This window comes from Limanda limanda, chromosome 11 (assembly GCF_963576545.1).
Source record: "Limanda limanda chromosome 11, fLimLim1.1, whole genome shotgun sequence".
Classification (NCBI taxonomy): Eukaryota; Metazoa; Chordata; class Actinopteri; order Pleuronectiformes; family Pleuronectidae; genus Limanda; species Limanda limanda.
The window spans coordinates 10,511,684-10,536,967 of NC_083646.1; the positions used below are offsets into that span (position 1 = coordinate 10,511,684).

Sequence of the window (25,284 nt, forward strand, 5' to 3'; positions counted from 1 at the left end):
TAGGCTTGAGATACCGAGAGGCATAGTGTGAGGAAATATAAAAGGACAGAGAGGATCATTACAAAAAATAAAGTTTGTTCAACCACATCTACACGTTTCCCCAAATCTGAGAGGCAGCAGTGAATCTGTCTTTCAACGCGAGGGTCGGATTCACTGATCCGCGTCGGTTTGAAGGAGATTCCTGCAGCTGGACACGGTGAGAACACACAGCACCCTGAGCCTTCAGCAGCGTCCGTAAATCACACTCTCACCGCTCCGGCTTTCTCTCTCTCTCCTTTTCATTCTCTCTTTATATAGATTTTTTTTCTCCCCCTTCTCATTTTTACAGTGCAGCAAGGAATGCTCGCTCTACAGGGTGGCTGGTGTTCACTGGAGCAACTCATCTCCCATATCTCACACTCATCCCATGTGTCTCCCATTAGCTACACTCGCCGAGAGAGGGAAGGAGAGACCAATGGGGAGAAGGACGGGGAGAGAGAAAGAGAGAGGGAGACAGAGGGAGACTGAGGGGGGGTGGGGTGGGGGAGAGGAATTTGATATGCTTTGTGCATGAGTGACTTGTATAAAACAAAGACAGGGGAAATAGTCTGAATGTATGGGGCAGAGGTGGTGGTGGGGAACAGCGCACGCATGAATACGCAAGAGACTAGAAAAAAAAAGATTATAATTTATTTCCAGATTTTTTTGCCTTCATTTGCATCTTGTTTCACAAGGTAAATCCAAAATAAAAAATAAAAATAAAAACTGCCTGCCATACCATGAAAATGTAAAAAAATAATACAAATAATATGTACTGTATATATAATTATATCATTATCAACAAACAGGCGACATTAATCATAATAACAATACTATTGATCATAAACATAACACTAAATTGCTGGTCTCATGCATATAGAACGCCCCTCGGGTACAAAAGAGGGGGTGATTACTAAAAATAGAACCAAAAGTTCCACCAGGTCAGAATAAGCGCTATAGCTACATGCAATGACATAAAAGAGACTCATGTACACATTCCTTCTGGCAAAAGTATTTTACACATACGGTACTTCACTATAGCTGCCCCCATCTAATATACTGTACGGAGCACGATACAAAACAGGACTGGAGTTCAAGAACATAATGAAGGGAAGTAGTGGAGTCTGGATCTTCATCCCGGTGCACGTTTTTACACCCTCCTCCTCCTCCTCCTTTTGTCAATCCTTCAAAGTCTTCTTGATTTCTCGAGTGAATTCCCCGTCCTTCAGTCCAGCTTTTCTTTTGAGTCTTTATTCCTTCACTGTGTCCGGTGCTTCGCCTTAGCTTTATGCGTTTCAGTTTGCGCGTGCACGCACGCACGCACACACACACTGTCCCTCGGTTTTCTCCATGCTGCTCTCTGTTGCGTCCCTCCCTCACAGGGTCTTGTCGCTTTCTTTCTTCAGGTGACTAAAAGGTCAAAGAGGAACCGTGTTAGATTGCAAATTGGAGGTCAGAGCTCAGGTTGGGTTCAGATACGGGATTCAGATGGTGATGGATATTTTTAAACCACTAAAGGACGAGAAATGACCTCCTAAGGCCACAAAGCTGAGCTCCTTGTCACACCTAAGATGCAACAGAATGTTTTAAGCTTTTTTGCTAGAAAACAGACAAATGTAAGTATAACGACAGTATAACTAACCTACATTCTTGTTCCACCACCCTCATCTACAAAAACACCATCACTGAGTTAATTTACTCGTGTTGTGTGTTTAGTCAACCTACAATCAAGGCTTATTTAGAGTTTGTCGTAACCAAACAATGTCTACACACGTCATTTATATTGTAAATGCCATTTTGCTGTTTGTCAAATTCGGTTCGGTTATTTTCAAAAGTAATTTTATGGAGAAATGTATTTCTTTTCAATGTATCCATGCAAGTTAACTGTTAGCATGCCGTCAATAAATGATGAAACATACAGTAGGTACACAGGGAATATAGCTCTGGGTCTCAGGTCATGTTTGGGTCTCAAATTTGGCAGAACCCCATTGGTTTAGATCTTTAAAACGCTGGATTTAAGTCTCACTTTTATTGCTACAGCAACAGCGCCCAGAACATTAAATCTGAAATTAGTAATCAATTAATCCCAGAAAAAATATCTATATTTTGCATTTTACTTTTTTAGTTTGTTCTCAAATCTGAGGATTTTCTGCTTTTTCGTGTCCTACATGATGTTTATTCAGATCCACAAAGCCTCCTCACCTGTAGTACTCGTCCTGGGTGAGGGAGTGGTGGTGGTGGTGATGGATCCACTGTTGTTCCAGGGCCAGTCTCTGGATTTGCAGCTCGGCACTCTGGGCCTGCTGCATGGCCTGGAGCTGGTGGGCTGCTGACATGGGTCCAGTGAGGGAGGACGGCTGGGGCAAGTCACGGAAAGGAGCACCTGTGGAGGTGGGAAGGGTGGAAAGGAGGAGGAGGAGGAGGAGGAGGAGGAGGAGGAGGAGGAGGAGGAGGAGGAGGAGGAGGAGGAGGAGGAGGAGGAGAAGCATGTGGGAACACAACAGGGAAAAAGGAGAAAGAAAGAGCACTCAATCATCATTGTCGTTTGTATAAACTTTGTGCACTGTGGAGTTTTTAGAGAAAGAAATTGAACGAGTACATGGACGAGGAGCCTTCTCCTCACCGAACAGCTGTTGGCGGAGCACCTCGCTGTCAGTGAGGGGGTGAGCCAGGATGGGAGTGCCTAGCGTGGCTCCTTGGTATGGGAGGCGTGCCAAAGGAGACCCCGACGCCAACGGGTCCATCAGGGGGTGAACCCCGCCCGCCGCTGGATGCCAATGATGTAATAAGAAATACAGGAGATATTTAATATGAGTCAAAGCGTCAAAAAAATGTATTTAAAAAGACGACAGACATGTTAGACAATGGTTATATTCCAGTTACTAAAGGTTGTTGGGATATATTTTGTTAATATGAACATAATAGCTTTTTCATGAGTGGTCAATCAATACAAGGCGTAAGCAGTCAAATATTTCCTATATGTGTATATTTATATATATATTGGAAAATGTTTATCCTCTATGCATTTTGGCTGAAACAAATTTGATCAGATGACTTAAAGGGGACATATTATGAAAATTCCACTTTTGAAGTGCTTCTACACGTTAATTTAGGTATCTAGCATGTCTACTGTCACAAAAACTCTGGAAAAAAACAACTCCTGCTATTTGTTGTGGTTCCTCTTTGTCAGAAACAATACGCTAGATGGCGTCGAATGGGATTACGACCCGAAAATACGTCATAGTCTCGCTACACGGCCCAGCTCCACCGGCCCGGTTAGCTCGCGAGCTAACGCTAGCCGGGGAGCCCGGACTCCCCCTGGCTAGGGGAGCTAACCTCAAAACAGGTCAATCTGAGGAGGGCTGCTTTAGAGGGGTGCTGTTTTAAATGATCCTTGTGGTATTTTGACCAAAATATGTTTCAGACATTTGATTAAGACCCCAATGAACCATATCAACTGCGGTAAAATGGGCATAATATGTCTCCTTTAAATAAATCTATGAACCTGAAATCACAGAGTATTGGCTGCTGCTATTCTAAATTTTAATTTCACCAGACTTGTAGTTCACAAATCTGGCATGTGTCAAAAGTTTATTGTTAACTATGAAAGTCCGATAGTAACACATCAGTATAATCTCAAGGCAGTTGTTAGTGACAATGACAGCATTATTTGTAGCAGTGGGTACCTGTGTCTTGCTGGTGTAGGTGAAGATGTGAGTGGATGTGTGAATGCTGGTGATGATGAGGCGTCACGTTTAGCATCTGATGACGTCCCGGATTATCTCCTCCACCTCCTCCACCTGTTCCTCCTCCTCCACTTCCCCCTCCTGATCCTCCTCCTCCACCACTTCCTCCCCTTTCTCTCTCCCTCTCTCTTTCTCGCTCTCTGTCCCCAAATGGCGGCAAAGCTGCTCGGTCTCGCTCCCTGTCCCGCTCTCTCTCCTCACTCCTGTCTCGCTCATAAGCGGCGGGTGAGCGAGTGGGAGTGGGGTAGGCCTCGGGGGGAGCGGCTGGAGCAGGGGCTGGTGGCAGATGAGAGGACAGAGGGCTGGGAAAAGAAGAATGAGGGACTGGGTGATGAAGTGAGGCGGCATTGGAGGTCGGTGGAGCAGGTGGAGGAGGAGCTGGCGGAGGAGCAGCAGGGGTGGCCGGGGTTGTGGGGGCAGTGGGTGCCACGGATGAAGGGTGAGAGGGGAGTGAGGGTGGGCGGAGAGATGGGGGGGGTGGATTGGACAGAGACTGAGGGGGCGGAGGGTTGGGAGGTCGAGTTACTGGGGCCAGGCTTGGGTTCTGGAGGTGTGGAGGGCCAGGGGGAGCCGGGGGAGGAGGAGTGCCATAGACTGACACCTCATTAGATCCCGCAGATCCTCCTCCAAGGAGAAGGGAATGCGCATGCGCATGCACATGGGCGTTGGCATGGGCATGTGAATGTGAGTGGGCAAGTGCGAGAGCTGCATGATCGGGTAAGGACCCCGGATGGTAAACCCGCTCATCGCTCTTAAATTCAAACCCCTGCTTCATTCGATCTCGATGTGCCGCCATCGCATGAGGGAAGCCAACTCCTCCGAATCCTGCTCCCCCAAACCCTCCAGGTATCTGGCCTCCAGCCATTCCTGGGTGGCCACCAACAACTGGACCACCTTCAAGGCTGCCCCCATACAAAAAACCCAAGATGGCTGCTGCTGTAGCTGCATCAGCAGGCATATGGTGGGGGTGGGCTAAAGCATGATTTTGGAACTGAGGAAGGAAAAATGACGGGTGGACATGGGGATGACCATGGTGCATTTGTTGGTGGTGAGCCTGGGCACGGCTTGCTGCTCCGAGAGGAGACATAGCATGAGGGCGAGCGTACTCGCTCAGGGTTCTCAGTGCGGGGGTGTCTGGGCCCAGGTACGGACCCCCTAAACCCATTCCCAGGCCTCCCTGTTGGCCTCCAACCATGGCTGATGCCCCACCCATGGATGGCAGGAGTAGGGAGTGGGGGATAGAGTGAGAGAGGGAGGGGTGAAGATGATGTGCTTGAGAAAGGTGAACATGTGGATGTTGATGATGCTGATGCTGGGGGTGAGGGGACTGATGGGAGACAGGGTTGCCTGAGGAGGAAGATGAAGGGTCAAGGATGATAGAGGACGAGGAGGGAAAGAAGAGTGAGGAGCCCTGGCGACACACTCCAGCGGCGTTGACATCCTTCTGCTGCTGCAGAGAAAACAGGAGGAGACAGTAAATTTCATCTGCTTTACTCCCCTCCCATTCAAGTAATCAATTTAATCTACATCAAATCCATTAAATATGACACATTACATAATTATCACGCTCCAATGTGCACACCTGTAGATGTCGATCCAGTTCCCTCTCACGCTCCCGCTCCCGCTCTCTTTCCCTCTCTTTTTCTCTCAGGTCTCTGGCCCGCTGTTCCACCTCCCTCCGGGCCCTTTCAATCATCTCATTTCTCTTCTTCCACAGTTTGGAACCATCCAACGGGACAAAGAGGACATCGCTGCGGGCACAGGAGTTCCCATTGCCACGGTCAAGGACCTTGTGAAACCTAGAAACAGGAGACACAGCAATGTAGCACAGCATTATTACAACTATCATTATTACAAACATCATATAACTATAATTACTGTTAATTACTTTTGTTCAAATAAAGAGGGACTGAAAAGGGGGATATATTGGTAATCTCAGTTAAGATAATAATGTTTTTTGGACTTTACCGTGCTGATTGACTGGCGTGGATAGGGATGTCTACAGGTTTGGGTTCAGGAGAAGGGCTTCTCAACACCAAAGGTGGGCTTTCATTCTCTTCCCTCTCTTCTATTGGTTCTTCCTTGATGATGACAGGTGCGGGAGGCGGGCCCGAATCTGAATGTCCGTCTCCACTGGGGAGTGAAGAACTGGAGGCGGGAGCCGAGACGCTGTTGTTGTTGGCAGAGTTACTAAGAGGCGGGGGTCCTTTGGACATATTTTGAGGCGAGAGAGACTGTGAGTTGGTATTGCTGCTATTGGGTGCGCTATTGTTGCTATTGCTGTTGGCCATGTTACTGCCACTGTTCCCATTGGAGTGGTACGTTCCACTGAATGGAGGGTGGTTGTTCAAAGTGCCATGGAAAGGGGAGGGGCGACATCCAGGTGAACAGCTGGATGGCACACCTGGTCCAGCAAGTGGCATGTTGGGTGCAGAGGAGGAGCCAGGGGGAAAAGATGAGAAGCCTCCCATCTGATTGGTGGATGGGCTGGGTAAGGGAGAAAGAGGGGTTGGAGGAGTCTGGGACAAGGACTGGTAGTGCTGGGGGCGTACATTGGGTGTCATACCCGATGGGGGTGGCTGGGCATGGGAGGTTTGGGGTGGGGCTAGAGGGGGCTGAGGTGGCGGTGGGAAAGGAGGATTTGGAGGGTGTACGTGATGGGTGGACGAGGAGGAAGGAGAGAGTGCAGGAGGTTGGCTTGGGCCTCCACGGTTTTGGTACAAAGCTGGCTCTCGCAGGTTTGAGTCCCTTTCTCTGTCTCTGGGAGCAGACTGGTAGTGGGGGTGAGGTGGGTGGGGATGTTGGGTTCCTCCAGGCCCTGAATACTCTCGTCCAAGGTTTGGAGTCACCCCAGGGGAGCTGAGGTACTCTCGATTTGTGCCAGCAGAAGGGAGCGCCCCGGCAGGAAAGTCTTTTCCTCCAGTGGGGGGGTACTCTCTGTGAAAGTGGTCGGCTCCCGAGGAGGGAGTTTGTGCCTGGTCCATTGAAGGAGGAAAGTCTCGGTTGGATGAGTTTGGGGGATGTGGGTGGGGGTGTGGCGGCGGCAGGGAGGAATGAGGGGGGTGGCTAGGATTGTTTTGGGGTGATGCAGGTGGGTCTCGGTTCAGCATTGGGGTGACAGGTAAACCACTAGTGGAACTTGGAGGGTTACCCTGAGGGATGGAGCTGTTGTTTGGGTTACTGTTTCCAACAACCTCTCTTGCCTGGCCCCCAAACTCACCCCATCTGCCTCCATCTTTGTCTCTGGGATGTCCCCCTCCAGCTCCATTGGGGCCAAAGTCTCTACCCTGATTTTGGTTTGGCAGAGGGAACTCCCTTCCTCCTTCACGTTCCCTTTCCCTTTCTCGCTCCCTGTCTCTGAAAGCTGGACCGAAGTCTCTTCTTTCAGGAGCTAAGCTAGGTCCATCTCTCCCAGAACTTTGGAACTCCCGGTTCTGACCCGCTGACACACCCCCAAACTCCCTGCCTTGGATGCTGTTGGGTGCACCTATTCCACCACAAGCACTATTACTATTACCCCCACTACTATTGTTGCTACTGTTGCCAATGGGAGCAGAGAACTCCCTGTTCATCTCTCTCCCCCCAGACTCCCCCCTCACTCCCCTCTCCCTCTCTCCTGCAGCCCCCCTCTCTCTTTCCCCTCCCCCTCCGGCGTACCTGGGAAGGTACTCCCTGTGGGGGTGAGGATGAGGATGGGGGAGGTAAGAGGGGTGGGAGGAGGAGTGGCGAGAGGACGGAGGGTTGTAAACTGAGGGAAGTTGCTGCTGCTGCACTGGAGGTTGGTGCTGTGGTTGGTGTGGGTGGTGGTTGCTAGGGTAACGGGTGTAGCCCCAGCTCCCCTGGCAACCAGTTGCCGTGCCACCCTGCCAGCTGGTGGAGCTGTAGTGATGAGGGTGGGTGGAAGTCTGGGTCTGAGGCTGGGACTGTGGCTGGGGGCCGGTCTGTGGCAGCAGCGAGGGAGGAGTGGACTGAGCCTTGTCCAGGAGTTTGTCTGCTTTTTCTATTTTTTCTCTTTCTGTCTTAACCTCAGCAGGCAGGTTTTGTCCCCCGAGCTCCAAGGGCTTCAAGGCAGGTGGAGGTGGTAGAGGAGGGGGTAAGGAGTGTGGAATGTTGGGGCTGTTGTGGGAAAAGTCTCCCGAGATAGTAGTCTTGGTCAAGCACTGTGTGCTGGCTTTGGAATTCATTCGGTTGCCACTAAGTGCACCATCGACACCCACTGGTCCACCATACTCAACTTTACACATCAATTTGGAGTCCAGGGAGAAGTAGGACTTCCTCCCGCTATTGCTATCGTTCGTTGTATCCCCTGCTCCCCGGAGGGAGGGAGTCAGACCAGAGGAAGAGCACGGAGTGGAGGGGGGCTTAAGAGAAGGACAATCTTCAATTCTTGCATCCACATCTCGCTTTTCTCCATCTCCACAGGAGTCCTCTCCTCTCCCCTCTCGCAGCGCTCTCCTCTCCTCGCCTGACACCTTCCCCGCCCCCCCTTCCTTGCCTTTCTCTCGTTCCCTCTCTCCTTGCTTTGGTGAGTCTGGGCCATCGGAATCAGAGTCCAGGCTACCCAGAGGGGAGGCAGAGAGACTCGGAGAGGAGGAACGATTGTCCTGGTCTATATCCCGCCCGCTGCTCAGACTGCTGCTGCTATTGGCCAGGCTCCCAACAACCGAGCTCCTGCTGCCCTGGGATTGGCCATCTTCGTTGTCACTCTCACGAGATTGGCTGGCAACCGAGGTTGGAGGTGGGACAGTGGAAGGAGCCGAGCTGTCAGTCGAGTGTGTTGATGTTGGAGGGTTTGGGGTAGAGACTGAATCCTGACAAGAAAAGATCATTTGTGGATGAGGTGGAATCCTACATCTTAAGAATGTAGTAAAAGATATAAATATGTATACATATGCAGAAGGAAAACTCTTACTGGCTTAGATGTTGCCTTTTAAATGATTTAGCTGAATCAAAGCTTTATACTTGGTCTTTACATAACAGGGGGATGAAATGTAACACAAACCTGAACTTTCTGCCTCTTTGGAGGAGACACAAGTTCCTCCCCCTCACTCTCTGATGAATCATGCCCTTGTGATCTGCGACTGAAGCGATTTCCAGCCAATTCCTCAACGGCACCTCTTTGCTAAAACAACACAAGACTTTAAATTCCATAGTGATGCTTTTGAATCCCTAATAGGCCTGTGTCTGTTTTTAGAACAAAGTCACACTCGGACGCACGCACGCACACATGCACACAGACATAAAACATCAATGTCAAACATGAAACATCAAAGATTTGAGAGTAGTAGTAAGCCGTAAACCACGATATCGAACAATAGTGACACTGCAAGGGTCTGTGGCAAACATACTGATGACTCATACAGTGACACACACACACACACACACACACACACACACACACACACACACACACAATTCAATTCAAGGAGGTCTTTATTGGTATTAACATTGCTGCTCGCATGCACACACAGAAACTTATAGTGAAAACGACAGGATAGAAAGGGAGACAAAAGAGGTAGAGCTCTAACCGTCTGTCTATCGTTGCGTTCAGGGCGAGTGGGGCTGGAGTGCGGGCGTCTGCCCCTTCTCTCCTCACTCGCCCCCCGCCGCCGCCCACTGCGCATGGGCATCTGCACAGCCCCAAAGTCCAAGGAAAGAGGGGAAACGTGGAAGGCAGAGGAAAGCATGAATGGTTAAAAACAAGGTTAGAGATGTACAGAGAGGAATACAGAGATGTGTTGGTTGAGGATAATATAGAGTTAACACAAGTTTGTGCCATTCAAGGGCAACGACACATTGAGAATTAAGAGAAGAGGGAGGTGAACAGAAGAACAGGGCACAGCAAAGTGAAGGGAGGACACAGAGAGGAGGGAGAGAATGACGACAGAATAAAGTATAAACAAGTAATCTGCTTTTTTTAGACCACATTACTGCATCTCACTACCAAATCAATTATTTACATGTTAGTCAGCTCGGCTGTTTGACATATTATCACACACTGAACTAATTATAGTTTTACTTTCGAATGTGCCACACGCAAGAATCAGACAAGTACACAATCCCTGAAGTCACTGTGAAAAAAATATATAAAAGAAATATGTAGGCCTCGTGCATACCGATTCTTTGTGTGTCCTTGTTTTCATTGTTTCTTCTTTATAACGTCCATTTTACAACACATGCCATTGCTGGGACTGAATTGGCTGCTGTTGCTTACTGACTGGGATGAGTGTTACACCATGAGAGCTACCAAAACCTGCAAAGAAGCATAAACAAAGAAGGTATTATTCAGTATTTATCTGTATGGAAAATCCTACAGTGAATTGCCAAAAAACTATTGCTTCACGTCAGGATGCAGTCCTGAGCAATGTCGTTTGCATGGAGTGTGGAGTTACGGAATTTGTGACATCATGAAAACATCTGAGTTTACAAAAGCAAGAAGCCCAGATGCAACATTTAAATTCCCAGCATGCCTCACACTGTATCGGCACAACTGCTAGTCTCCCCTCATTCTTCTGTTTTCACCACAGTAGCCAGGAAGCATTGAAGCACAGCAGTTCAACCGAGCAGAATGCTTTGTTTTGGGTGCAGCAGAACTGGGAGCCTCCACAGATAATAGATGCAGAACAGAGAAGGTGTGGATTGGTAGCCTGCATTTTGGATGGCAGTCTGCAGAAGACAGTGAACTCCAATGAACGCCTGGCGAACATTGGGGCCACACCCCCCTTCTTCCACCTTCACCCCACAACAGCCCAAGCCCACAGCCACTTGTGGTTAACCCACATGCCCTGGTTATGGCCAGCAGAATCACATGCCTATCTGTCCAGCCGGCCGGCCATTAAGGGAAATGCAAAACGTCAAGCAGGATCCTCCATCCGTTTGGGTGTGCCTGACAACATAGGTGCACTACTCTGCCAGGGCTTGTCTGATCCATTCATTCATGTACCACGATGACGAAAAATTGTCTCATGCATATTGAATGAGGATATAAATAGTGCACGCCGCTGTAAGACAAAAAATAAGCTATTTGGCTACACACTTAGCACAGCTGATATAGGCTACATGCACACTCCAGTGTATACGTGCGTGTGTGTGCGTTGATGAGGCAGGTCGGCTCCTGTAAATACTGTAGCTGCTCCACTACACATGGCTATGCATTAATTACAAGAGCATGCTGCAGTGACTGATCCGGACCTGGGAGCAATATTTTGGTGCCATCCCTGCACAATGGAGAACGGAGGCACCTCGAGGCCTGTCTGACAATGCAGTGCATGCACAATGACCCCAATTAACATAGGAACGACTCCAAGTTCAAACCATCAGTGACCAGTAGGTGTGTGTGTGTGTGTGTGTGTGTGTGTGTGTGTGTGTGTGTGTGTGTGTGTGTGTGTGTACATAATACGTCTCGGTTACAGGTGGCAGCCACCGGCCTCTCCGTGCTCCACTGACCATGGTCCCACCAACACAGCACCAATATGCACCAGCGTTGACACCACTGCATGCTGTCCCACACGCATGCATTATCAACAAATTGCACTGCATGGGATGCAAAGCGGCAGCATGCAGCTTGCTTACATCACCAGCGAGCTTGGGCACTGCAACGACTCTTTTCTTCTCTCTCTCTCTCTCTCTCTCTTTCTCTTTCTCTCCCTCTCTCTGCGATATCGTGGAGGAGACCGGCCGAGGCTGCTGCTGCACAGACCCGCACGTCCAGCCCTCACCGCCCGGTCCGGCTATAAGACGACTGGGGTGGGTGGAGGGGGGAGAGAGTCACACACACACACACTCAGGCTCACAATCAGAATGGATGCCAGTGCAGTGCTGCTTCTAGACGCCGCTGCACATCTCAGAAAGAAAGATGATAGGCTCTGGAATGGCGAATCCTGGCTCTACGCACCGGCTCTTCCCTTCCTTCTCCCTCTCTCTCTCTCTCCCTCTCCTCGCTGGAATGTGGCTGCGCGTCGTGCACACTCTCTCCACATTCACGCACCGGGGACACAATATTAGCCACAAACGCAGGAGCATAGGTGATGATGGTAATTAGCGCACAAAGGAGAGGAAAAGGGAAAACAGGGAGGGAGGGCACCGACGTGGCCAGCGATGGAAGGAGGTCTCTCCAATATGCACAAGAATAAAAGCATCCATGTTTTTTTCCTCCTTCTTCTTACCTATGATATCCAGCGATGCGTGCTCCCACTCTCTCACTCTCCCTTCCTTTCTCTCCCTCTGTTTGGTCGGGGGGCTTTTTATGGTGCACGCTGACACGCACGCCTCGCAGCCCAGGCGTCTGTCAACACGGGCTCGTGCTGGCTCATGTTGCATCGGGCTCCGATCATAACAATAAATGCACAAGAAGAAAATCTCCTTCTATTCGTTGCTGGGGGAGGAAGAAAAAAAAAACCAGGGGTGCCAACTGGAGACTGTACAAATTGATGCGTCCCCTCCTCGCCTCTTCCCCACCCCCTTTCTCCCCCTTTTTTTTCTTCTTATACCCCCTCCACCTCTCTCCCACCCTTCCTACTCCCCCTCTTCCTCTAAGACGACTTGCACTTTTTTTTCCTCCTTCTTTCTTTCCCCAAATACCCCTTCTCCTCCTCCTCCTCCTCTCCGGTTCTTACAGTCAAAATTTTTTTAAAAAGCAAAGAGGGGAGAGAGGGATGGGATGCACGTCGGGAGAAAGGGAGAGAGAGAGAGAGGGCGTGATTTGCATAAGGAGAGAGAGAGAGAAGAGGAGGAGGAGGACAGGGCCAAACTCTGAAGAGGGAGGGAGGGGATCAAGAGGGAGGGTCTCTCTCTCTCTCTCTTGTGTTGCCGAGTCCCTCCACAGTCACCTTTACTGTATGTGAGCAGCCTCGACCACCACATGTTTGTCTTCATCTCGATGAAGAGGCAGAGACGAGGCCTTTGTTCTCAGAGGTGAGAGAATGTGGAGAGAAGAAGAGACGGACACACACACACAGGTTTTATTATAGGAGTCTTTCAATGACAGTGTGTTATCAAAGAAAACACAACTGGTTTGTTATATCCAACAATTTATAAATGGACAATAAAAGCATGTACTGTGTGTGTGTGTCTGTGTGTGTGTGTGTGTGTGTGTGCTTGCAGCGGTGTGTCCAGTCAAGCGGCTCTGCAGACCTCCTCCTCCTCCTCCTCCTCCCTTCTCTCTCTCCCCCTTCACGCAGCCCCCTGTCCCGTCTCCTATTGTGTGGTAACCATGGAAACCCGGCCGGAGACTGTGTCCGCTGTGCGCCTGCGCGGCTCCAGTCAGCCTTCTTCTTCATCATCATCATCGTCATCTTCGTCACCCACCGACAGGAAACGCACGGACCGACACCACCGTCGCCTCGCGCTCCCCCTGCTGGACGGTGTGTGTAACACCGGAGGAGCGCGTGAGGATTGATCGTTGCAGCGGAAGTCACGCGACAGCTGCCGGCACGTGACGTGACCGGGGCCAGATGTGAGCTCGAGACTCACAGACAGATGTGCTGGAGGCGAAACTGAATCTGTCACATCTTTAAATGTCTCAATACTAGTGTTAGTTTCACCTTTAGTAACTGATGTCATCAATGTTACATTTGTTTTCTTCTCTTGTTTTCATGCTCTGCATGGTAATGTTAGGTAGCCTTTAGTATGTATTGTTATGTTTTTTAAAATTATTACTTAGACATATAATGAATGTAACGTTTTAGGAAAACCATGAAAATACATTTAGAGATACGGTGGCTGATGTCATCATGATTTCATTTATTCACTTCTTTCATTTTATTTAATCAGACTTCGCTTGTCTCGCTACTCTGCATTGTCATTTTGTCTCTATGTAGCCTTTAGTATTTATTCTTATGTTTTTAAATTATTACTAAGACATATAATGAATATCACGTTTTAGGAAAGTCATTAAAATACATTTAGATATATTGTGGCTGATGTCATCATGTTTTCATGTATTTTCTTCTCTCATTTTATGTCATCAGACTTCGCTTGTCTTGCTACTCTGCATTGTCATTTTGTTTCTATGTAGCCTTTAGTATTTATTCCTATGTTTTTAAATTATTACTAAGACGTATAATGAATATAACGTTTTAGGAAAATAATGAAAATCCATTTAGAGATATTGTGGCTGATGTCATCATGTTTTCATTTATTCTCTTATTTCATTTTATTTAATCAGACTTTGCTTGTCCTGCTACTCTGCATTGTCATTTTGTTTTTATGTAGCCTATAGTATTTATTTTTATTTTTTAAACTCTCCCTCAGGCCTCTTTTCAGGTCATGAATTTTGAGACAGGCAGACAACAAACATGTCGACTTGTGTAAAAAGGCACATAAGCGTATATAAAAACACAAATGCTTGGCCAATGACAGACTATACGACACATGCAAACATGGAATAAAGCACATTAACAGCACGAATATCAAAATGATTAGCAAATGATGATTAGCGTAAAGCATGCAGTATACAACAGTTAGTAAAAATGAGACAATTAAAAGGAAGAAAATAAGGGAATTAAAATGACAATGACAAAACTGTTGTATGATGACTTGTTTGAGTATCCAGTAACCACTGTTTAACAGAACTGGAGAATGAGTTTATGTTGCAGGTGCTGCTCAACTGGAAAAGGCCAACTGTGAAAAGGTGTTTTTTTGTAGATGGTGTTCTATACAATCTCCTCTGGTGGTAGTTTCTTATTGTTTGTAAGTTGTCTATAGATCAAATTTTACTACTACTACTAATAACGATGAAAGCTTTAGGGCTGCGCTCGTCTACATGGACATAAATTACACATTGTACTCCTCATTTCAGCCAGATAAACAGTTGTGTTTAACAGCTGCTAAGAGCCTTTTTGTGAGTATTTATAAACTATATAGTAAACTTGCTGATATATATAAAGATGTATCGTCCATGCATGAGCGCTGTTTATTCTTTTACTCAGCTGAATGCTTGAAATGCTAAAGCTAATTCCTGCAGGATGAATTCCTTCTGAATTTGTGTGGTAGGTTCAAAGCAGCACCGCAGGACTCCTCCTCAGTTCCTGCAGGATTTGTGCACGATCGTCATGCAGAGTGAAAGTCATACAGAAAAACAATCACTGTAAATCCTGCAGGATGCTATTCCAGCAGAATGGTGCCTGCAGGATTGACATTGAGGTTTTTTTCTGCAGGATGCTGTTAGGACGCCTGACACCCGCTGTGATGAGAATATATATGTTTCCACTTTTTTAAAGAGCAGGACTGCAGAAGTCGTTTTCTGCTTTTCATCCATGATTGAGTCATAAATTACCAACAAAGAGAAGAGAGAAATGACAGATTCACAGAAAGCTTTGGTTTGAGGTAACATTTATCCATTTCTGTAGTGAGCTTCACCTTAAGACAGACGAAGCAACACACACACACACAATCGTGAAGCACAAGCTGCTTAGTATTCACATCAGAAACAACACAAGGAAGAGGAGGGAGAGGAAACAACACGGCACACAGATCAAAACTTTTCTGCAGTGAGTCATGAGGAGATACAGGGATCAGCGAAGAGAAAGAAACTAACAAGTGCAATAAGGTTAGTGCGAGTCGGTGCTGTGAGGCAAGACGCTGGGTTTTTACCCAACAGGCTTTGCTGCAACTGGCTGTGATCATTAACACCAGTCGCTTGCTAAATCTATGTGTTTCAGTTAGTTGAGTTTAGTGTTAGTGAGTTTAAACAGGTGAGTCATTATCTCTTCATTATACCTGCAAGGGAAATATAATATATATATATTTGATTTGTATGTCATTTTATATTTCTTGTGCTGCACCCATCTACAGCTCTGGCACTCAGAGGGCACTGGGGTTACGGAAGTTGTGCCCAGCAAAGCGAGCCTGGTCACCCAACTCTTCCTCGATCCTGAGGGGAGGAAGAACAGGGAGAGAAGATGAAGGAATGACGAAAAGAGAAGAGAAAAGCAGAAGGAAAATTAAGTTGCATACGTGCTATAAGTCATATTACATTTTTTTTATAATCATGTAAATACAGTTAATTGTATATACTCCCACCTCATGAGCTGGTTGTATTTGGCCAAACGTTCTGATCGACAGGGAGCTCCGGTCTTGATCTGAAGGGAGACAGAGATATTAAGAACCACCGAGTGAAACAGATACAGCTGCTTTGTGACTAATGTATTATATAATAATAATAGTAATTGATGAGTATTAGGACTGATGCAACAGTTATTTTCACAATCAAGTAAAATTTCTTAAGCTTTTTCAATTATAAATTATATTTAATAATGGTGACAAAACCTGAAGTTGGAAAAACACAATCATTTTATTTGATGATTTATTATTATTTTTTTAATCAACAGATATTATGCAAGCTTCTGAAATAAATAAATATTCATATAAATAATCATCTTTCTTTTTATTCAGTCAAGAATATAACAGCTCTTGTGATTTGTGAACTATAATTAACATTCTACTGTTTTAGTATTTTGTAATTTAATAATATTGCTTACATTGTTATACATGTTACACATATTACTTATATCACTTGAGCTACCACTGCACACTGTGCTATTGTTTCAGAATTGTTTGTTTCCATACTTCTATTGCACTGGGAATTTGCTGCATTGTCTAATTTTAGATTGTGTCATTTATGCACTGTCATCGCAGGACAGTCAATGCAAGGTGTTATGGTGTGTGTGTGTGTGTGTGTTACCTGTCCAGTGCAGAGACCAACCACCAGGTCAGCTATAAAAGTGTCCTCTGTTTCTCCGGAGCGATGGCTCACCATCACACCCCAGCCGTTCTCCTGGGCCAGCTTACACCTGAGGACGCAGCGTAACTAACAAGCTCACACATGCAGACAAGTGCATTCACACGTGTTACTGCATCAAACACGCAGAATCAACTCACGCCTTGATGGACTCTGTGACAGAGCCGATCTGGTTGACTTTGAGCAGCAGGCAGTTGCAGGCTTTATCCTCCACGGCTCGCTGTATCCTGCGCGGGTTAGTGACCGTGAGATCGTCTCCAACCACCTGCAAACACACCAGATGTTACTGAGTTTTCTCACAGCGAGAGAAAGGAAGTATTAACGTTTGTGATTAACCTACTTTCTGTAAATCTATTTCTGTTCTTCTCCAAATAATATCAAAATGGGAACGCCACTGGATTTACACACAAATCTCAGATTGTATTACAAACTCAGGCCATGGAGTCTGGTGTCATGAAATACACTCTTGAATGTCACTACACATTCTGCAATCACTTACCTGGATGCCCACTGAGGCTGTGAACTGGGACCAAGCGGGCCAGTCGTCCTGATCGAACGGATCCTCAATAGACACAACTGAAGGAGGAGGGAGGATAGGTGAGACTATTTATTGTGAAATAATGTAAAATGATGGCGTAATGGCTCAGCTACTGAATGGGATTCATCCACATCATGTTCTCCAGATGACCATAAAAGCACACATCACAATACCCACCTGGATAGTTGTTGATGAAGCCCTGGTAGATGCTGGCCAGCTCTTCACCGCTGATGTTGCGGGCGGCGTTGGGCGGAGACTTGAAGTCCAGGTCGTACTTGCCCTCCATGAAAAACTCTGAGGCGGCGACATCCATCCCAATCACCACTTTGTCCGTGAAGCCGGCTTTCTCTATGGCTGTCTTTATCAGCTCCAGGGCTGGCGCAGGGATACATGAATAAGTAAGACCAACACCTCAGGCTATGAGAAGAAGAATCAGATTTTTGTTTCTGTGTGGTAGTTGTTCTTACCTTCACTGTTCTCCTGTATGTTTGGGGCAAACCCTCCCTCATCGCCCACATTTGTAGCATCCTGGCCGTACTTCTCCTTGATCACTTCTCTCAGAGTCTGGTAGAGCTCCGCCCCGACACGCAGAGCATCACGGAAAGACTCCGCCCCTACAGGAAGTACCATGAACTCCTGCATAGCCAGTCTGTTACCAGCATGGGAGCCCCCGTTGATCACATTAAATGCCTGAATATGGGGCCGTTAAGGAAGGAAAATGAATTTGAATATGATGTTTGGAAGAATTTGTGCACAAAATAAATCAATAAATACAGGACTCACAGGAACTGGTAGGACCAGCTCTGCGTTTCCTGCCAGATCAGCGATGTGGCGGTACAAGGGGACACCTTTCTCTGCAGCACCAGCTTTGCATATGGCCAGTGATACTCCCAGAATAGCATTGGCCCCGAACTTAGCTGTAGGGGACACAGATGAGTCACAGCATGTATGCACCGGGCACTCACTGGATGTCATTACACGTACATGCATAAGATATGACAGGAAGGACGAGACTTACATTTGTTATCAGTGCCGTCCAATTCAATCATCATGTTGTCCAGTTTCTCCTGCTCCAGCACACTGACCCCCTGAAACAGAGGAGCCAGATTTCACCGATTTACTCCTCCTCTTCCTCCCACTCTCCTTTAGATTTGTTCTCATACTCACCGACTGGACGAGGGCAGGTCCAAGGCTGTCGTTGATGTGACCAACAGCCTTTGTTACACCTGAGACAGCAGGACAGAGGAGGATAAATATGTCAATTTTCAGACAGTGGCAGGCCAAAAACCGGAGAGCATGAAACTGGAAAGAGGAGACATCTTGTTTTCAGTCCTTACCTTTGCCCTTGTAGCGAGTCTTGTCTCCATCTCGGAGCTCCAGAGCCTCGTAGATGCCGGTGGACGCACCGCTGGGCACAGCAGCCCTGAACAGACCTGGAGGGCCGAGGATTGGCAGGTGGAGGGAGGGGTAGAAGGGTAGAGGGTGAAAGGTTGATGAGGAGCAGGAGGAGGAGGAGGAGGAGGAGGAGGAGGAGGAGGAGGAGGGAGAAGTAGAATAAGGGAAAGCCAGAATTGTCAAACCCATAAACTAGCACAAATCCAACTGGCAATCCGACAAAAAGACGAGTAATATTGTTTTTGATGCATTTATTGTTTAACCTTTGCCTGTATGCAGATCTACTTCCACAGTGGGGTTTCCTCTGGAGTCCAGGATCTCCCTGGCAACAATACTAACTATAGACATCCTGCACAAAAAAGAGGAAACATATTTATACTCCATAACAGTTCAGTACATATTATTATACACTCCAAGTGGTGTACAAAGAGGGAAAATTATCCTTTCACATTAGTCACAATGACTTCACACTCTCTCCCTCACTGATGCTAGTGACGCAGCCTTAGGGATGTAAAGCTGTGGAAAAGATGCTCCCTGGGAAGATGCTGGCACGCACACGCAACCCCCCCACAAACACACACACATACACACACACGTAAAGAGAAGGTAACATAAATCAAAAGCTAATAACCAATACCTATTTATGAATCTACCGTCAACCTGTTCCGGACCACAAGCCACCTCAATTTCTGTGCTCTTTCAGTCAGTGACTGAGACAGTGGACCAATGGAGAGAGGAGATGGTGAGAAAACACAAGACAGGAGGAGGTGAGGAGAAGAGGGAGGAGGTGCAGAGTGATGGAGGGAATGGAGGAACAGATCAATCCTTTTAAGCATTACCTGCAGCGTGTTTTGAAGCCTGCTGGAGAGAAGTGAGCGACTGTGGGCGAATGAGAGGGAGAGGTAGAGGGACTGGGGGGAGAGGTGGGAGGGGAGAGATGGGGTGAAAAAAAAACGTATGACACGCCGGGGGGAGGGGGAGCGGTTGAGTCATTGGGAGATGCAGGGAGGAGGGAACAATGCTGGAGAGGAGAGAGGATGGAGGAACAGGGCAGAATAGCAATGGTCACATTTACCCAGTGATGACTTAGGAAATCAAAATGTGGTGAAAAAGGGCTCAGCTTCCACATCTGAGTCCAACATGGTCTTTTGTATGGACATCACCTGATATACAGTATAGTATATAGTATATATACAATACTCTGACAAATACTGTCCCAGAAAATTGCCAATACGAAGAGGTAATTATGTGGTTGCTCTGAAATGCAGGCAGTGCTGTCGTGCCTCTGAAGTGGGGGTTTGTTGTAGGAATGAAAAACGAACATCTGTACACTTCAGATGTGGATGACAGGTAGAAGATATCAAAAAAGAAAAGAGCAGGATACATCTCCCCAAAGGCAAGGCGCTACAAACCGAGCCACCTTGTCGGGGACTGCAAAGATCTAATGGCGAGGATTAAAGCAGACGAGACGACAGGTAGACAGGTGTGAGGAGCAGTGCATGCTGGGGGTTGGTGAGGGTGGATGTGGATTTAAAAATAGCGTTTGGATGTAATTAAAGAAGCAGCGAGCACAGGAGGAGGCAGGCAGGGGGAGGGATTTGTCAAAAGAGCATTTTGGGCCTGCTCCACTTGTGTGCTCCATCCGGGTGTCACATGACCTGCAGACGTGGTGTCACAGGGAAGAGGCGGAATACAGATACATGTATAAAAGGCAGAGCTTCACTGAGGACTCACAAAATTACACTCAAATAACCGACAAGTGTTGATACATTTTATGAGGCTTAAAAAAAAGCATAGATTTACAGGTTTTGATGCGTATTCATGACATTGAAGCTCTTGATATTTGTTTTTATGAAACACGTCAATATAGAAGACATGCGATCGTCAAACACAACCACAACAGACACACATTTTGCAATTATCTAACAATGTTTAATGAACTTTTATTTAGTTAGATTAATTAGTTAACAGTATACAATTCAATTCACCGACACACTAGTGTCTTCACAAACATAAAATGGACTGTACAGCAGATGTACTGTATACTGTAGCACTTACGTGCAGTGGGCAAAAACACATGGAAAGTTTTGAGGACGAGTATAATATAAAGTGAGTGTAGTTATTCCCAATTTGCACAAGAGATCCACTTTGTGATTTTTTGAATGTCACAGTAGAGAAGTTGAACTGTAAATGTAACTATCAAGTGTGTGTAGGGGGGTTGTTGTTGTTGTGTGTGTGTGTGTGTGTGTGTGTGTGTGTGTGTGTGTGTGTATGTATGTATGTGTGTGTGTGTGTGTGTGTGTGTAATATGAGGTTTATATATAGACAGTCCAGTCATATCAAACATTTACGACAGCCAGTTGTGACAATCATCAACTTCCGTCTTCAACTTGGTTCACAGCATCGGGGAAATCTTCCCTCAACTCCATTTGTGGTCGCCTCGTAAATTGTGACACCTGCAGGGACGACAACACAGTGTGTGTTAGAAAATATGGAAATTACAAAATAAGAAAAGGCATCTTCAAACAACCGAGGCCTCTGTTGTATGACACGAATCACGGTGGTCAGTCTAAAATACTGCTCCTACACAAAATACTATATATAAACATTAATGACCTGGTTCCGCTTTCTCCCGATATCTAGAAATTAAAAATATCCCAGATATGAACGCTGCCATCTTGTACATTTGGAGCCAGAGTGTGCTGTTATCTTACATTGTATTAAAAAATCCTATTATTTCATGTGCTAATTTTCAGGGTTAAAACAGACAAATATAAACCTGTGGAGCATTAGTGATGATTTCTGTACTGACATATGTTATTATTCATGAGGTACATATATACGTGATGAGCTCAACTTGTCCTTTTTTTCTTACCTTCTCACCAGTCGTAGCGTGGGCGGGTTTGGGGCTGACGGTGTCGGGGGGACTCGTGCCGAGGACCTGGGGGGGGTGACGAGCTAGGAGGGGCAGGAAGAGCCAGCTGCTGGCCTACTGCCCGTCGTTCTCGGCCGTACTCGAGCGCCCGGGCGTTCGGAGGGACGTACCTTCCTGCCTCCCTCCTCCACTCATCATCAAACGCTCCAGCCTCACCTAGTAGGAATGTAGGGGAGGCTGGTTAGTATCACAGGAAACACATATCTCATGTGATTGTAGCTGTATTGACTCTAATATAAGACATCACTTTGGTTTTTGGTTAAGCTTGACAAATTCTTGTACTTCTGCTGAGTTTGCTACCAAAAACATAAAATTCCCTCTTTGGTATTCCAAGTTGAGCTGACAAAAGCAATCACCAACAATCATAAAACAATCTTTTCCACCTGAAAGACTCACTTTCGTCAAGGTTAATGAAGTCTTGCCGTTCCTCGCGGTCTCCAGTGCGGCGATTTCGCGAGCGCTCCATTATGTGTGCACGAGGGCCGATGTGGTGGCCGATGGCGCAGCGCTCCAAGCCGCTCTCGCTGTCCCTCACCGACTGCCGCGTTTCACGGATCTGAGACGAAAGGGGGGGGGGGGGGGGGCTCAGTTTACTAAAACAAGCAGGACACTCTGCACTGTGTGTGAACTCACTCTGAAATGATGTTTATACTGTACATGATCTGTTTACTGTCACTACAAGTTCTGATAATTTGATGTGTTACTGGAGCTAGAAAGTCAAAGTCTTGCCTGGACTAACAAAGCACAACAGTTCACCTACACATGCTGTTAGGATTTTAACTCTCATAAGTTACTGAAGTTAATCTCACCCCTCCAGGGCCTGTTCTCGTTGCCTGGGTCTGCTGATAAACTTTAGGAGCCCCTATATCTGTCGAGGAGTAGGAGATCACTGTTGACGAGGAAAATGTCTGACAGTTTGGTGTACTGGTCATTCTCTCCTAGAAGAAAATAAAAAACCAAACAACAAGGTGAGACGGAGTACTGGGGAAAGACAGGCTTCAGTCATGAGGGTAATTACGTCTGTTTATCTGAAGAAAACTCACTCACCACGTTTTCCATCATTTCTCCCATCATGCCAAACATATCCATGAATCCACCGCCCTGAAAACATTAAACATTAAATGAGATCTGTTAATGGTTTTTCTGCAGTTTTTGAACAAGTAAGATTTAAGGTGAAGTCGCCTGGTGGAGAATAACTCCTGAAACAACAAGTTATCTGGCAAACTACAGGCAGAGACGTATCCATTGTCTTTCCCACAGCGGAGCTGAGTATTCTGTAATAAATACTGACCAAGGTATTATTACCTATATGTATTGTTGTATGAGAACTACAACACAAAGAGACCTTCCAAAATACTCTGACAAAACCTTTACAAAGTAAAATTAATGGGTCTTCTGTAATGAGGTAACAAACACAGATTATCTACTTCAGTGTTAAATGTCTGTAAATTCAGTTAAAAGCATCTTCATCTGAGCCCTTATCTAAAAATCTGAATTAGCCTCTATGTGATCCTCACTCTCGCCCTGTTAACCATAAACCAGAATAACAACAATAAAGCAGGAATAAAGATAAAATTGGTGAATTGGTCTTCATTTGTAGATAATCCTTGTTAAGCTTTGTTATCGGAAACATTTTGTAAACAGGCCTAGACTTCCTGCAGTGGTAGGAGGTCGACTACTCACCATTCCCATCATACCGAAGGGGGCCAGTGGACCGGCCTAGAAGGAAATGTAAAACAATTGTAAAATCATTTAACTAATTTGATTTATACACACACATCCCAGGAGTACAATCCAGCAACATAGCATCAGGTTACCTGTCTACGTGGTGCACGATGTGGCTGCATCTGGGGGGCGAGAGCGAAAGGGTCGATAGCAAAAGGTTGATACAGACTCATCTGCTGCCGGTGAGCCGCAAATGGATCCCTAGAAGAAATGAGAAATATTTATGATTTTACTGTTGACGTGAACGAGACTAACAAAGGTAAATGCATTCTGTAAATGATATATGAAGAGGAGTCATATCTATCAGGATGTGACAGATCACTTAGAGAAGAGGCTGAAAAGTCTTAGTTACCTCACTGTTAGAGAACGGGATACTTTCGACAATATATCCTTTCTGACCTCATTAGTATTTACTATTTAAAAATACAATTTGTGTCCCGGAGAACACTGACACAGCAACATCCTGTTTTCTACAGACTTTGAACTTCATAACTTAGCAGAGCTTTGCTTTTACGTTCACAAAAAAAAGTTCTAAGAAACACTTAATGAAATGGATAAAGCGACTCATCTCGTTTCAGTCTCTCTGTTTTCGTTCAGTTTGCTGCAGTTAGATTCCCCAGATCTTGGGAGATTGGTGACAACACAACAGGACCCACCAACAAAAGTGGATTAGAATTTCATGATTTAAATCTAATAACCCGTGTGTGTTAAAGCAAGTCTATAAATCGGATTGTCTTTTCCCATGTAATCGAGCTGTTATGAATAAAGGTACCATACATGTTTACATTGTTATCTATCAGGAGGGTGTCTGATGGATCCCAAACTCATTCTGCATCACAACAATGACCCCAAACATACAGTTAGTGTCATTAAGAACCATCTTTAATGAGAAGAACAACAAGGAGTCTTATAATGTGTGGCCAGGTCTCCACAGAGCCCGGATCTCTACATCGAGTCAATCTGGGAAAACATGAAGAGAGACACTGAAACTAAACCCACGGAGAGGACACGTGGCCCTGAGTACAGCAGGTTCCATTACAAACTGTGCACAGGTGTAGCTGAGGGCATTGTTGCTTTTAAGGTAAGTGGCGGTTTGGCTGGGCAATAAAACAATATCAATAATTATCACAACATAATTTTAATCGCAATAGCAAAAAAAATTGTCTTGATGGCCATATCGTGAGTGATGGTCTCATCAAATAATGATATGATTTAGTTTTATTCTGTTTATTTTACTTTGAATGAAGTTAACTGATAAATACAAATGATTTGATGCATTATTTATAAAACTTCCACAACCTCTGCTAAGTACTGTGCTTCATGTAGTATCTAGTAAAGCATAGGTTGATCTGCAGCAATTTAAACGTGCATGCATTTGCAATATAAAGGGATAAGCATTGTGTAAATGTGTTATAGCAGAATAAAGCTGTCATTTGATCTGGAAAACAGCTTGAAATGGCTGCAGCAGGCATACAACGAGCTGGAGCTGCATTCGGTGCAACAAGGTTAAATTACACACATGAGGATCATTGAGTGTTTCAGCTGCTGATCTGTGAACCGAACACTGCTGAGCTGTGACAGCGTTGTTGTAGTTGTTGTCTATCCAATATGGTGGACCACCACCGTAGGCCCCCACAGCTGGCTGGAGTCAAGAGAGATACCTGCTGCAAGCCACCGGAGAAAAACACGTTCCACACAACCAGGAGGCTGCTGGTGCAAAACACACAGGGAGGCGACGCGGGTATAGCCCAGGGTGGGGGGTGTCAGTACTCACATCATGTAGGGGTCGTCATCAACGTCGTTCAAGAACCGAAACATGCTCAGATCTTTAACTCAGCTGGCTGATGCTAGCCAGCTAGCTAGGTAAACACTCGCGTTTCTCAAGGATGAAGCAGATTAATGAACGCGAAACTCTGGTGGGGCTGAAGCCGAGGAGCTTGGACTTTCTCTCGGCCACTGAGACACTGAACATCCGCTACAGCTTCCCGCAGAGACCGCTCACAGCGTCGGGACACAGCAAATTCCAGAAACCTGGACCCGACATGAAAACGGAAGTCAGTCCTCTGACAAAGAGAAGGAGCTGCGCTGTCAAGTTAGCATCACAGCTAGTAGCTGTGGGTTCCGGTGGGGTTATGTTTCAGAATAAAGCGTTTCCTGTTGTGAGGCTTTCACAATAATCAACAGTTTT

The 25,284-nt window shown here is 46.3% G+C and overlaps 3 protein-coding genes across 3 annotated transcripts; all 3 read right to left on the minus strand.

The window, feature by feature from the left end:
- Positions 1–1,368: 1,368 nt before the first annotated feature.
- atn1 (atrophin 1) lies at positions 1,369–9,907 on the minus strand. The gene is made up of 9 exons (XM_061080690.1): positions 9,881–9,907; positions 9,293–9,394; positions 8,767–8,886; positions 5,733–8,575; positions 5,347–5,563; positions 3,705–5,214; positions 2,642–2,785; positions 2,221–2,401; positions 1,369–1,428 (listed from the first exon to the last, which is right to left on the minus strand). The coding sequence occupies exons 1-9, from the start codon at positions 9,905–9,907 to the stop codon at positions 1,395–1,397; spliced, it is 5,178 nt and encodes a 1,725-aa protein (XP_060936673.1). The 3' UTR covers positions 1,369–1,394.
- Positions 9,908–15,566: 5,659 nt separating this feature from the next.
- LOC133013718 (gamma-enolase-like) lies at positions 15,567–18,784 on the minus strand. Its single transcript, XM_061080755.1, has 12 exons — positions 18,700–18,784; positions 18,379–18,474; positions 18,209–18,267; positions 18,060–18,129; positions 17,825–17,958; positions 17,509–17,731; positions 17,219–17,416; positions 17,003–17,079; positions 16,644–16,768; positions 16,447–16,555; positions 15,786–15,844; positions 15,567–15,636 (listed from the first exon to the last, which is right to left on the minus strand). The coding sequence occupies exons 1-12, from the start codon at positions 18,782–18,784 to the stop codon at positions 15,567–15,569; spliced, it is 1,305 nt and encodes a 434-aa protein (XP_060936738.1).
- A 1,562-nt stretch (positions 18,785–20,346) lies between these two features.
- On the minus strand, positions 20,347–25,167 carry mlf2 (myeloid leukemia factor 2). The gene is made up of 8 exons (XM_061080774.1): positions 24,871–25,167; positions 23,189–23,297; positions 23,055–23,090; positions 22,419–22,472; positions 22,181–22,309; positions 21,768–21,927; positions 21,312–21,527; positions 20,347–20,892 (listed from the first exon to the last, which is right to left on the minus strand). The coding sequence occupies exons 1-7, from the start codon at positions 24,912–24,914 to the stop codon at positions 21,316–21,318; spliced, it is 744 nt and encodes a 247-aa protein (XP_060936757.1). The 5' UTR covers positions 24,915–25,167; the 3' UTR covers positions 20,347–20,892; positions 21,312–21,315.
- Between the last annotated feature and the right edge of the window lie 117 nt (positions 25,168–25,284).

Coding starts and splice junctions, on each gene's coding strand:
- atn1 (XM_061080690.1), bottom strand. CDS start 9,907: ATGAAAACAAGGACACACAAAGAATCG. Junction 9,395..9,880: donor CAAGGACACACAAAGAATCG/GTATGCACGAGG, acceptor GGGGCTGTGCAG/ATGCCCATGCGCAGTGGGCG. Junction 5,564..5,732: donor CACGCCAGTCAATCAGCACG/GTAAAGTCCAAA, acceptor TCCTGTTTCTAG/GTTTCACAAGGTCCTTGACC.
- LOC133013718 (XM_061080755.1), bottom strand. CDS start 18,784: ATGTCTATAGTTAGTATTGTTGCCAGGGAGATCCTGGACTCCAGAGGA. Junction 17,417..17,508: donor CATACAGGAGAACAGTGAAG/GTAAGAACAACT, acceptor TCCCTGCGCCAG/CCCTGGAGCTGATAAAGACA. Junction 17,080..17,218: donor CTTCATCAACAACTATCCAG/GTGGGTATTGTG, acceptor CTCCTCCTTCAG/TTGTGTCTATTGAGGATCCG.
- mlf2 (XM_061080774.1), bottom strand. CDS start 24,914: ATGTTTCGGTTCTTGAACGACGTTGATGACGACCCCTACATGAT. Junction 22,473..23,054: donor CCTTCGGTATGATGGGAATG/GTGAGTAGTCGA, acceptor TAATGTTTTCAG/GGCGGTGGATTCATGGATAT. Junction 22,310..22,418: donor GAGAAATGATGGAAAACGTG/GTGAGTGAGTTT, acceptor ATTTTCTTCTAG/GAGAGAATGACCAGTACACC.